Source organism: Diabrotica undecimpunctata, chromosome 5 (assembly GCF_040954645.1).
Source record: "Diabrotica undecimpunctata isolate CICGRU chromosome 5, icDiaUnde3, whole genome shotgun sequence".
NCBI lineage: Eukaryota > Metazoa > Arthropoda > Insecta > Coleoptera > Chrysomelidae > Diabrotica > Diabrotica undecimpunctata.
In genome coordinates, this window is record NC_092807.1 from 24,013,419 (window position 1) to 24,027,429 (window position 14,011).

At 37.6% G+C, this 14,011-nt stretch overlaps 1 protein-coding gene across 1 annotated transcript in view; it reads left to right on the forward strand.

Moving 5' to 3' along the window:
- LOC140441185 (sodium- and chloride-dependent transporter XTRP3) overlaps nt 1–14,011 on the forward strand; it is a 118,156-nt gene that overhangs the window by 22,233 nt on the left and 81,912 nt on the right. The window contains exons 3-4 of the mRNA XM_072531746.1: nt 3,177–3,409; nt 12,229–12,450. Coding sequence (XP_072387847.1) covers nt 3,177–3,409; nt 12,229–12,450 — 455 coding nt within the window. The remainder of the gene's footprint in view (nt 1–3,176; nt 3,410–12,228; nt 12,451–14,011) is intronic.

Here is a 14,011-nt window from a genome sequence, read left to right on the forward strand (position 1 = left end):
ATACACTTGTACTACATTAATATTCACTGGCTTACCCTGTATTTGTAATAATAGCATTCTATCCGAAAAGGAAACAAAATTTACAACGGCTGCTTGGTTTCTCCTGGAGATAGTTACTCAACTCCATATAGATGATCTCGGGTGTCATTTCCGGAGAAGTATATTTTTTTATCCATGACCAATGTTTTACCGGAACCAGGCCAGTGCATTTCGCTTATGCCTAATATTTTTCTAGGTTCAGTCTGTTCATTCCCTGAATCATCGTGTTGTGCGTATTTCCTTGTTCGAACAAACTCCTCACATTACATGCCCCGAAATTTAAAAAGGATTTCTTCTCTATATAGTTAGTTGCAGATATAGTTGCAGTTAGATGTATCTCCCAGATATGTGAAACTTTCTACAGTTTTAATATCGTCCTTTAATTCAACTGTTGCTTCTGTTTCCATAGCTCTTGCCTGTGTTAGTTTTTGTCTTTTCAATATTTATTTCTAGTCTGGTCTCTCCTGCTCCTGTTTTTAATTGTGAATATATTTCTGCCGTCTCTCCTGTCTACGAGATATGATGCTAATGTTATCTGCATAGGCGGCAATCTGTTAGGAGATTACCTCTTCCTATATTCAGCTGTCTTATCACATATTCAAGAGTCAGGTTGAATAGTGTCGGTGCCAGCCCGTCTCCTTGTTTTAATCGTTTGACTATTAAAAAATTCTATGTGAGCTCATTTTGTTCTCTGACAGTTGCTGTTGACGAGTCCATTGTTACTTTTGCTAGTCGCATGTATTTTTGGGGGATGTTAAAGCTATGCTATAATTTGATATAATTTTTGTCTATTAATTAAGTCGTAAGCCTGTTTGAAATCTATCAATATGTTGTGGACGCCAATGTCATATTCCCACGATTTGTTTAGAATTTTGTTTCACTGTGAATAGCTGGTCAGTTGTAGATCTTCCTTGTCGGAAACCGGTTTCATATTCCCCGAGAATTTTCAGTTAGTTGTTGGAGTCGTTTATTTAGTATATAATTCCTTTGTACGCTGTGCACAAGAGTGTTATGCCGCGATAATTTTCGCATTTTAGTTTGTCCCCTTTTTTATAGATTGGGCATATAATCTCGGTTTTCCAGTCGCTAGGGATTTTTTCGTTATTCCAAATCTTGTTCATAAGCATATGCATTTGTCTTACTAGGTACTTGCCGCCTAATTTATATAGCTCAGAGGGGACATTATCAATACCTGGAGCCTTATTATTTATACTTCTGTTGTCGTATTGCTTGTTTAACCTTTTCCATCGTCGGAGGTTCTTCATTTTCGCCGCCGCCTAATTTATATAGCTCAGAGTGGACGTTGTCAATGGAGCCTTGTTATTCTTCTGTTCTCGTATTGCTTGTTTTACCTCTTCTATCGTTGGGGATTCTACATTTTCTGTGTTTTTTTCAATGTGATGCATGTCAATATGTTCTTTATTTTCTTTTGTCCCTAGGAAAGTTTAAAAGTTGCTTTGGAGATTTTCTTCTATTTTCTATACATTACTGTTTTCGTATTTTCTTTTCGGTATATTTCATCGGCCCTCCATTTTGCATGTTCGTAGCTTGCTCTTCTTTGTCTGGTTCTTCTTTCCATATATTTCTTATTCTTTATTTATTTTCTGCCTTCTATACACTCATCATTCAAATATTCTCTTTTTTGCCTATATTCTTTTTTGTTGCGTCAATTACTTTTGTTTTAATCTCTTCCCAGTGTTCTTCAGTGTCTAGACTGCCTGTATTTGTCAGTGTCTGTGATATTTCTGTCTCATAGTTCTGTTTGATATCTTGTTATATCAATTTTTGTATATCTAGTTATTCTGTTGTTTGTTCTTGTCTGTCCCTCCTGTTTCTTTGAATTCTGCATCTGTATTTTATCTGTACTAGGAGATAGTCAGATACACAGCATGCTCCTCTTCGTCTCTTTACATATTATATGCTTGTTGCGGCCCTTTTGTCTATCTTTTAGTAAATTATATATTGTGATAAATGATACATTTTATATTATATTCATGCATTTCGTAACTGATTTGTCGAGATCTGATAATGTTATCATTATTTCTTATAAAATAATTGAACTACTCCAACTGTATAAAAAATGAACAACTAATAAAGTAGATTACATAATAAAAAAATGCGTTTAATAATCACTTAAAAGATCCAAATGCGATATATTTTAGTTACTAGTAACACTTATATAGAAGTATTTATGTAGAAGTAAAAAACACTTCAAGCTACATAATTTATGACATTCATACTACTCTTAATATCTAGATCCTTGTAATAATGTGATATAATTTTTAAAAGATTTTATCTCTTATCTGGTTCCCACATTTTACAATAAATTATGTTTTTTTTACATTGTGTAAATCCCTAAGATATGTCTTTGTGAAATTAAAGGTCTAGGTTAGCGACCATAAATCGAAAAAAATAATAATTGGAACCTCCAAAGTTGTACAAACTCAAAGTAAAACCACAAATTGCACTATAGGATCTTTGTCCTTGTACTACAAGGACAAAGATCCGAATATTCCGATCAAATGTCATGTCTGTTCTACTCTACGGATGTGAAACCTGGAAAGTGACAAACACCCTCACAGACAAACTGCAGGTCTTTGTTAACAAATGTCTACAAAGAATTGTTCGTATATTCTGGCCTAACACCATCAGAAACGAAGATCTGCTACACCTGACCGAACAAAAGAGGGTACAAAATGAAATTAAGTCCAGAAAGCGGGGTTGGATCGGTCACACACTCCGAAAAAATAGTTCCAGTATCGCAAAGACTGCCCTAGAGTGGAATCCCCAAGGGAAAAGAAAAAAAGGTCGCCCAGTACAAACTTGGAGAAGATCCATCATGGACGAGATAAGAGGCCAAGGAAAGTCTTGGAATGAGGTGAAGGCCTTAGCGCAAAATAGAACCCGATGGCGCGTTTTCACTGAAGCTCTATGCTACACTTAGGAGTTCAAGAACCTTATATATATACGGCACTTTTTGTACTTACACTTTACTTTTATTAACGTGTGTAAAAAAATAATTTATATTAAATTTATTTTTATATGTTGTACCAATTCTAAATAGGATATTTTAAAATTATTTAACATTGCCTATTACATTATTGTATTTAAATTATTTATCGGTTTTTTGTTTTCAGGTGCTTTCCTAATTCCTTTTGCTATTATGTTGGTATTGGAAGGTATCCCGTTGTTCCTTATAGAGTTAGGTATTGGCCAAAAAATGAGACTAGGCTGCCTCGGAGTGTGGAGTACAATCCATCCCTGGTTAGGAGGCATCGGAATTGCATCGTGTATAGTAACGTTCTTTGTTGCCCTCTATTACAATGTGATCATTACGTGGTGCTTTTATTATCTCTTCAACAGTTTTCAGGTAAGATAAATTCAAAAAATTATTAGTTAAATGTATAAACGATGCTTTAAGCCCATTGATAACTTTATAATTTTTGACTAAGAACTGAATTATATGGTAATATGAATAAAACATTATTTTATGAGTTTTAGGCAATTTCAAAACGTTATCTTGTCCAAAATATGCATATTTTTCCACTCGTTCGACGATATTGGTTCTGTTTAGTAAAAGATTCTACTTATTTCTTTACGTTCTTGATATTCTCATAAATTTGGTCTTGTTAGCATTCATTGCTAAACCGTATTCTTTTTCATAGTGCCCTCTAAAGATCTTCAATATTTTCGCCTAAGATATCAGTGTCATCCACATATCTAATATTGGTAATGGCAACTTCATTTACCTTCATTCCAGCTGTTTCACCCTCAAGAGATTTGTTCAGGATCTCTTCTAAGTGGTCATTAAAAATGATTGGCGACAATACCAATCCCTGTCTCACCCCACATCTAATTTCAATTTCCTCGGACAGTTCCTTAACACATAATTTTGCTTGCAGCTTATAGTATAAATTCGATATGACCCTGAGTTCATTGTAGTCTTCAACACAAGCATTATTTTGAAAGTATAAAAAAGACTTTGTTGGTGCATTTGAACAGACTCTAGAGTGATTTTAAGTCACGACATTTTTACACTCCAAAATCAATATTATTTCGCTTATTCAATTTATGAAATTTCGCAAAAAAGACATAATTAACGCTGTTTCTGGTAATGCATCTATTTTTTCCTTCAGTTTTAATCATTAGACTCTTTCTTACATATTTAAAAATCGTGCAAGCCGTTTCCGAGAGAATTGAGGCGTTCCATACTTAAACCTCACCCTGTAGATTAGAAATAAAGAGAAAACACAAGTACTATTTTAAAACTATAAAAAGGCCTCTATTTTTGTGTTATAAAATGATTTATGGATGATTTTAAACACATTCTACAGTGATTTTAAATCGCCACAATTTTACACTCCAAAATCACTATTATTGCGCTTTTAATTTTTGAAATCTCGCAAAAAAGGCAAGAGTTACCCTCGTTCCGACTGGCGGTAGCATTATTTTTTTAGTTTTCAGTACTAAGGAATAAAAAAAATTGGTCTCAAGAGTGTGTCTCAAATTTCAAAATCAATGTTTTTGGCATAACAAAGTGGATATTTTCTGTGGAATTCGTCACATATCATTGATGTCCAGGCACATTTTTTCCAGTATATTAAGTGAAAAAAGAACTTATCGCGTTTAAGAAACCCAAATTGTATATCATTAATGTCTAAACCCAGTTTATGATATATTCGAGTATGGACGATTTTACTAGTAGTTTGTGCCAGGACAAAATACCCGGGAAATTAGACCTTTGACATTCGTCCGGTCACCACTTCGAGATGGTCGGCGTCCAACCAAAAACCTCTTCTATGTCACTCTAGATATTAAGATGCAACGGCTGGTTAAGGCAAAATATGCCCTGTTATCACCCTATACCCATTCTTTCTTCCACACATTCATCGAGAAAATATACCCACGCGAACCACCAAAGACTTATTTAGGGAGGCTGCCATCTCTCTTTCGTCGTCTGCTTTTTATTCTCTCCTAGGTGCACCGAGCTGCTACTCACTCGTTTTAGAATTTTGTTGCGAGTTCCCTCTAGTATCGTTCTTTTGGAGAGCAGATTCCTGATAAATTCTTGGATCCGTGTCCACCACCACTCATCCCTCATCATTTTCCCCACCATTTCTTTCACGGAATGTAACATTCTGCAATTACACTCTCTTTCAAACTTCTCCAGCAGCCATGGCCTTTGAGAATTTACGGCAGATAATAAACCAGCTGCCTATGCCACAATACACCCAGTTTCGAAAGTTTGGGATGAGTGACTTCGTCCACTCTGTCACATCACGTATTGCCTGTCACTGGCCGATTAAAACTAATCTCTCGGCCAGCTCTATCTCACTCACCTCTGGCTCTCCAATGATTCGCCCCCTACGTCTGTGAATCCTGGCCCTTTTACCTGCCAGCACATGTAAAGGAACACAGCCGGTGATCACTCACAGAGCGACAGCTGACATGGTCCTGTAGTTCTGTCGACTCGTACCATGAGCCTCAGGGCTCATAATAAATACGAGAGTTCTAAACAGAATACAGAAGAGCAAAGGGATGATGTCAACGATCAACGAATGGGGAATAGATACGAATGACCTCTAGTGATCACCGAAGAAAAAAATCATAAGAAAAGATCAATAGGTAGAAAGAATAATTCCTGGCGCAAGGATTAACGTCAATGGCTAGGCAAAAAAATATCTGAAATCTTTGGAGCCGCTATTTCACGTATAAATATAGGCAATTGAATCGCCAACCTTCAAAGGGAGGCGGCTCAATAAGAAGAATTTAAAAGTCCAACCCCTAGATAAATATAAAACCATACAAATAGGCGGCAAAAAACTTAAAAATCGTCTATTTGGTCATATTTATGTATTTATTTATCGTATGGCATACAATAAGAACACATATTTAAAAAGCAATATAAAACATTACATGGAGTATTACAAACGAACATCTAATGCATTAATATAGTCTAAAACATTTTCGGTCGCATTCAGGAACTCGTCAAAAACTCCAGGGAACCGCCTTCGTGGGCATTCTTCAACAATGTGACGGACGGTCTGTCGTTGCGCACCACAGTCACACTCCGGAGTAAGGGCTTTTCCCCATTTATGCAAGCTGTCAGCATATCTACCGCTTCTTGTTCTTATTCTGTTTAGCGTTGTCCATGTACTCCGGATCAGTTCAAAGCCTGGCGGTTTCTGATCGATACAGGCCATTTGCTGTGCTTCCTGTGGTGAGTCGCGCTCCCATTGTCTTCTCCAAGCGTTGGTGAGATCGAAATGTTCCTGAAGTAAGGAGGTGGCCCTTAACATGACAGGATATCTGGAGCGCAGTCTGTTCATTTCGATATCACGCCTATCATGGTGGATGGGTAGTTGATGGTTAGACTGGATTTTTCGATATTCTCTGAGAAGGGAGTGACTTCTTCGTAGTTTCGGCGGTGGAATGTGACTCAGGATCGGAAGCCAATAGTTGGGTGTTGGTCTAATTGTACCTGAAATCATTCGCATTGTCTGGTTTAATTGGGTGTCAATAATCTTCGTGTGTTTGCTATTGAGCCATACTGGGGAAGCATATTCAGCTGTCGAGTATACAAGTCCGATAGCAGATGATCTGAGTACGGAGGCTGAGGACCCCCATGTGGTACCACATAGCTTTTGGATTATATTATTTCGCGTTTTCAGTTTTGCTGCCGTTCTTTGTAGGTGTTCTTTAAAACTTAAAGTTCTGTCAAGAGTCACTCCAAGATATTTTGGCGTTGAGTTATGAGTTAGTAGTCTGTCTTCAAAGTGAACGGACAGTTTTTTGTTGGCTTGGGTATTATTTAGATGGAAACAGCACACTTCGGTTTTCGTCGCATTAGGCCGTAGCCTCCATTTGCGAAAGTATTCTCCCATAATGGCAAGGTCATCCGTTAGTATTGTTTCTATAACTGCCATGTTATTATGTCTTGCTGCAATGGCCCAGTCGTCAGCGTAGGCAAATTTCTGCGAATTTGTCCTAGGTCATAGGTATTTGGTCATAAAATAGTAAATATTATTAATTACTGGCTACCTGAAAAAAGCCACCGAAGTGTTCCAAAAATAATGTCAACGGTCCTCGTTGAAAGAATTTATATTAATGGAATATAATGGTAAAATAAATTACAGAGTGTTTTCTTTGTTTAACAATTTAAATATCCTTTTATGTACTTCATCTGAACCTGTAGCTTTTCCCTCGATCACTGCAACCACTTTTTCAATTAAACCCTGAAACAAAGTGCAGGGTCGCTCCGATTGATCTTGAAACTTCGCCGGTAATTTACAAAAACGAACTTTGCACAATCGATTTTCTCGTTCTTTATATTATAAGCGATTGCACACGTGACTTTATATATGGAAATTAATGGAATAGGTAATTTAATATAAAAGTGACTGACTCTGAGTGGAATCAATACGCAACGTACACATATGCGAGCCGAACTGCTCGTGAGCTGTTCGCGAATAGTTCGTTGAAAATATGTTTATATTTATACTATCCAATACCCTAAGTATCTAATAACAAACCGAGAATTAATTTACTTCGTTATTCTAAATATTTCGGTATTTTCTTTACATTATCTGTTATTAATTTCTCTCGTTACTTTTGAATAAGCCGCGCTCGTTCAGCAATTTTGTTTAACCGAATGATCTCATCGCACACTTAGCAGAAACTATTCTTTGTGTTCGTCTCAAAAACCGACAGGCCGTGGTTCCTGACGAGCAACGAACGAACAGCTCGCAAGCGGTTCGTCCCGTCGTACAAATAGACAAATATAGCGTTCACAAACGGTTCGCGAACAGTTCTGCTCGCATATGTGTACCCACCTTAAAGTTACTTGTAGTTAGAGTAATAAGGAAAAGGGAGTAGCACTTTTAATGAACATCAATAATGTTCTTCAAACTATATTTACCTACATTCTACTCAACTTGGATACTAATAACGGCATTACAAGCATTATTTAAAATATATTTTTCATACTACTTAAACAGTAAACGTGAGGACTCAATATCAATTGTTTAACTAGGAAATATAAAATTAGCTGGTTCATAAATAAGTTAAAATTGCAAATACTTGTAAATATAAGTACGAACAATTAGTACTTCTTCAAAATTATTAGCAGCAAAAACATTAGGGATAGCCACTTTCCAATAATTATGTAATTTTCTTTGTATGGAAAGTAACTGCAGGATAACCTGGAATCTGAGATTTCCGTCGTTTCTCGGTAAAGAAAAAGGTATGAATGTCGCGGTATAGTAAGACATTCTGATCTCTTGGCAAGGTTCTTGTACAATTTAAGTAGAGATAAAACCAACATGTACAGTTATTCGCCATAATAAATCAAAAGTACTTTTCAAACTAAGTATAACCAACTTGATATGGGTTTCAAACCATATATGGTACAAACACAACTCTTATGCCACAAATAACTTGACTGACCTTTAATGTAATGTGCGATGTTTTTCGACGGACATCTATTGATTCTCCTGATTGTGTTCCCACAAAGCTGTTTAAATTCTCCAACACGTGTTTCTCTGCTTCCTCCTTCCAAAACTGTTACGAAAAACAGCACTCGTTCAGATTCTCTCCACAAATCAAATCTCCGACTCGTTTCAAAATAACAATGGCACTCTTTCAGCCCAAAAGTTTTTTCGCCTCTAGTGGGTGTCTCGTGCAAATCTTTTATAATTTTTCTTTTCTTTACTTACAGCAAACAACTTTACTTACTAAAATAACACAACTTGTACTTATTTTTTAACACACTGCTTTCAAACTGGACTGCTCGTTCTGTAAAGACACAATGCTCGAAATTTTCTCGTTTAATTTTAACATCGACGATGTATTCTCCTTAGCTCATTTCACATAACCAATCATACACATTCATTCCTCCTATCTATTTTCCGAAAATATCTACTGTAATTTTGAAGCAATCAAGCGTATTGTACCCACTTGGTTTTTCCCTAAATTTATAGAAAATAATTTGAATAACATTTCTTTTTCGTTTACAGGCAAATCCGTATTTGTAATGTCGTCGCAGCAAGAGGGTGTCTATGGTGTTAAACACTTTGCTGTACGCTCTACTTAGGGGATTCAGGTATAATGTATGAAATACCCCTAAGCATTTATCCATATTAACTTCTGGATGTATGGTATTTTACCAAGTCTTGGTGTGAATTTTCTTATATGAGCTATCAGTAGGATCATGGTTGGAAATAAAACAACTTTTTGTAGCAGGAAGAAGAATACCTACAGAGTCTTAAGGTTTGCGGTGGCAAAATTGGAGCAGAGCCCCGACCGGCGACCTCCTAGAGCATACGTGCTCTAGGTAAGGCCGTGGTCTATCGACTGATGCCAAGATATAAAAATAAAAATAAAAAATAAAAATAAAAACGTTTATTGCCTAATAAAAATTTTACATGTCATTCAGTATCTCATTCATTTTAGCCTTCTTTCTTCTTTCTTCGGGGTCCCGCTCTTGCACCGCCAGCTTCTTGATGATTTGACCTCTCGGCATCCTGGACATCTTTGTGTGGATTTATCCTCGTCTTCTTCTGTAGGTACTAATTTAAGGCACCGTACCTACTTCCCTGCATGGCTGTAATCCGGCAACCATCCGGCTAGACCCTGATCAGATGGTCGATCAGTCTATGGGTAGATCTATGCATCCTCTGGATCCTGTTATTCTCGAGGATGCCCCTGGTCTTATGGAGTCTTCTTGTGGCCTGGTGGAAGAAATACCTGGCCCTTTTCTCGGCCACCTCCCTCAGTGGTGTGTACTGGAGCCTTTCTCTGATGGTTGCATTCGTGATTCTGTTCTCCCATGATGTTCCGTCAATGATCCGGTAGCATGATGTTTCCGTGGCTTCTAATCTTCTCCAGTGTGTTTCTGCTATGGAACTCCACACTGGTACAGCATATAGCATCACCGATCTAACATAGGCCTGGTATAACTGAATCTTCTTGGCCTTGGACAGTGGACTGGCCCTAAAAATGAAAGGGAGAATTAGTCTTTTAGCTGCATTAGCTTTTACCTTATTTTTTTGTGCATGCACCCGGAAGTTGAGTCTTCTGTCGAGGTGGACTCCTAGGTACTTGACTGAATCTTCTTCCTGGATCCTGTTACCTCCTACTCTGATTTGGTTTCGTGGTGGTCTCGAACTCTGGCTGAAGACTATGAATTGCGTCTTTTGGGCGTTGATTTTTATCTTCCATTTTTCGGTGTATCTCGTGATTTTGTCCAAGTGATTTTCCATATCCCTGATTATTCTTCCTTCGTCTTTTCCGGATGCATACACTGCTGTGTCGTCTGCATAAAGAGCTGTTGAAGTTCTTGGATCTGTAGGTAGGTCTGAAACAAAAATGTTATATAAAATTGGCGATAAAATGCTGCCCTAAGGCATTCCTTCCTGAATATCCTGGATTGCTGACATCTTTTGGTCCGCTGATACTTGGAATGTTCTGTTGGACAGATAAGTGTCACAGATGTTGATGAGGTAGTGTGGTAGCTTTGTCCATCTTGAAGATTAGTGCCTTTTTCCAAACCGTGTCATATGCTTTTTCTATGTCCAGTATGGCTAGTCCTGTCCTTTGTTTTCTGTTGAATTTTATTTTGGTGTCGCTGATGATTCTTGCTAGCTGTAGTTCGCAGTTTCTTCCTTTTCTGAATCCGAATTGGTCCTCTTGGATAATTCTTCTTCTTTCTGTGTGCTTCATCAGTCTCTTGTAGATGATCTTTTCCAGAATTTTTCCCATGGTTTTCAGGAGAGAAATAGGCCTGTAGCTTTCTGGTCTTCTTCCATCTTTCTTCGGTTTTAGAAGTGGGATGATCTTGGTGTGTTTCCAGTTGCTCGGAAAATGTCCTTTTTCCAAGCAAAATTTGAAGATATAGTGCAGTTGCACTATGATCTTCTTTGGAAGTTCCTTTAGGGTGATGTTGTGAATCCCTTCTGGTCCTGGTGCTCTGCTTCCTTTTAGTTTCCTGATGATCCTTGCAACTTCATATGGGCTGGAGTAGTCTTCTTCTTCTACTTGGAATTCGTTTATTCTTTTTATCCTGTTGTATTCGTAGTCCACTTCTCTTCTTGTTCTTGGGTCCGACATGTCCTGGTTTTGTCTGTGTATAGCTGCCATGTTCCTTGCTATGGCATCTACTTTTCCTTGAGTTTCAAAATGTGTTCCCTTGTTGTCCACAATTTGTGGCATCTTTTGTTTTCCTCTTCTCTTGGCTTTTAGCATTTTCCAGACGTTTCCTTCGTTTTCTTCAGCTTTCCTGATGTTTTTGTGCCACTGGTTTTCAGTAAGACTACTCAGTCTTACTCTTATTTCTTCGGATAGGATGTCTCCGTATTCCTTGTATTCCTGCCTTCTGGTCCTCTGGAATGCTCTTCTGGTCTTGTTTCTGTCCTTGATGATGTCCTGAAGTTCTGTAGGTATGATCAGTCCTTTGTTGTTCGTCATAGATTTCGGTATGTTGTCCTCCATGGCTTGTTGTATTCTCCTAGTTATCTCTTCTATTTTTCTTTCGACTTCTTCTATTGAATGAAATTCCCTCTTCATCTCGATTTGGTTGAGTTGTCTTCTGTAGTTGGGCCAATTTGCGTCTTTCCATCGCCATCTTTCTGCTGGTTCTATGGTGGGTAGATCGACTCTTGATGTCATCCTTCCAGTGACTGGTTTGTGATCCGAACTGCATTCGAAGTTGGCTCTAACATCTTCTATAATGACGTCCTTTGTGACGAATAAGTCCAGTGTTGAGTTGTTGTGTCCTCTTATGGGGCTGATCCTTGTTGGTTCGTCTGGTGCGAATAACATCTTGTCCCTGTCTTCGCAGTACCTTGATGCCAAGATCCGAAGAATGCGCATATTTAAAAGTATTTTAATATTTATATGGCATTTTCGGATCTCTCGGCCAATGGAAAATTAAGAAATGTGTAAAAGGCGGGGCGATGCGTATCAGGGTGCGTATTAGTTCGCCACTAAAGGCACCAGGATGACAGTAAAAACAGCGTCTGGTTCGTACCATTACCTTAGAGGAAACTAATACAAAAAGCATTGTCTATAAAACATTCATTTAAAATTCTTATCTGATACAATATATATATATATATATATATATATATATATATATATATATATATATTATACATAACGATTAATAAACTAATAGATGTATTTTATTTACAGTATCCGCTTCCATGGGAATCATGTCCTATTTACAATGGAACAGTTGATGCAGAATGTGATAAGTCCTCAGCAACAGCATATTTTTGGTACAGAGTTACTTTGGACGCCTCTCCTAACATTGAAGATCCAGGTTTGCCAAAATGGTGGATAGTACTATGTTTGCTTCTCTCGTGGGTTGTGGTTTTCTTTATTATGATGAAAGGAATACAAAGTTCTGGAAAGGTAATAGATAGTATTGTATATGATATTTTATGGACTAAAATGTTAAATGGAGTAAACTTTACCAAAAACAAAATTTTATTTACTTATCTAATACCATATTATGTGAGCTATACTATTAAGGAATAAACTTAGAACAACGATATACCATATGCTAGAAAGCACAGTTACTTAGTCCTGATAGATTATAAGCGCGGTCGTTTATAGTGGTGAAAAACACAAGAATAGATACAAAACAAAAAATAAATAGAGAGACAATAACTCAAAAAAAGGCTGTGTTTTAAATAATTGAATCCCCCAAAAAACAGAAATGGGATGTCGCATAACAGAGAAAAAAATGATGTGACAATTTTATTCATATATACACTCGCGATCATAAAATCCGGGTCATCTTGAAAATTTCAAGTTTCTTAAATATTTTTGCCTCTAGTGCAGTAATAACCTTTTTTTGGCTAATGTATTTTTTATTTGTCATCAATGTTTGTTTTGAAAGAAAAAAAATGATTTTTTATTGTTTTTATTGAAAAAAACAGAAAACAAATCAAATTGTTGATAAAACAGATAAACAGATAAAACAAAAAAAAATGGAAAATACAGAACGTGGTATAAAATCAGTGAAATTTCAATGACCAATATCGTGTATTGCCTCCCCTTGCTCTAATAACCTCTTGACGGGGCATACTCTCAATTTTTCTCCGGATTACATGTTGTGGTATGTTATTCCACTCTCTCACTAACAAATCCTTAAGCTCCTGTGCGTTGTTAGGAGGAGGTGTATGGGTTTGAATACGTTTTTTCAAATCGTCCCAGAGATGTTCGATGGGATTCAGGTCCGGAGACCTAGCTGGCCAGGGTACCCTCGTAATTCCAACTTCGTCCAAGTATTACATACTAATCCTGGCAACGTGCGGTCGCACGTTGTCCTGCATAAAAACTTCGTTTTCTCCAAGCCCTGCCATGTTGGGCATAACATGTTCTTCCGGAATCTCCGTAATGTACCTTCGTGCAGTTAGGGACCCATTTTCGATAAAGGGTAGTTCTGTGTGGAAGTCGGAAGATATACCTCCCCAAGCCATGACCGAGCCTCCACCAAATGGCATTCTTAGAGCAATGCAAGCTTGTGAAAATCGTTCACCGGTTCTCCTCCAAACTCTTACACGTCCATCGGATCCAGTTAGGCAGAAAAGGGATTCATCTGAGTATAACACTTTGCTACAATCGTTAATTCCCCAATGCGCGTATTGTCGACCAAAAGCTAGTCGTGCAACTCGAGACACCCGGCGAAGTGGCGGTCCTCTAGCCATTACCCGAGAAGATAGTCAAGAAGAACGAAGTCTTCTTCTGACTGTTGCAACACTAAAATTGCGATTTCGTACTTCCTCTAGACGATTTTGATGCATAACCGCAATTGAGGTCCGGTTTCGTAAAGCCTGAAACACAAGGAAACGGTCATCTAGTGCCTTGGTCGTTCTTCTTCATCCAGAACCAGGTCGCCTGGTTCACAAACTTGCCTCCTGAAAGCGTTGAAGCACTTGTTGAACCGTAGAAAGGCTTACGCCAACAG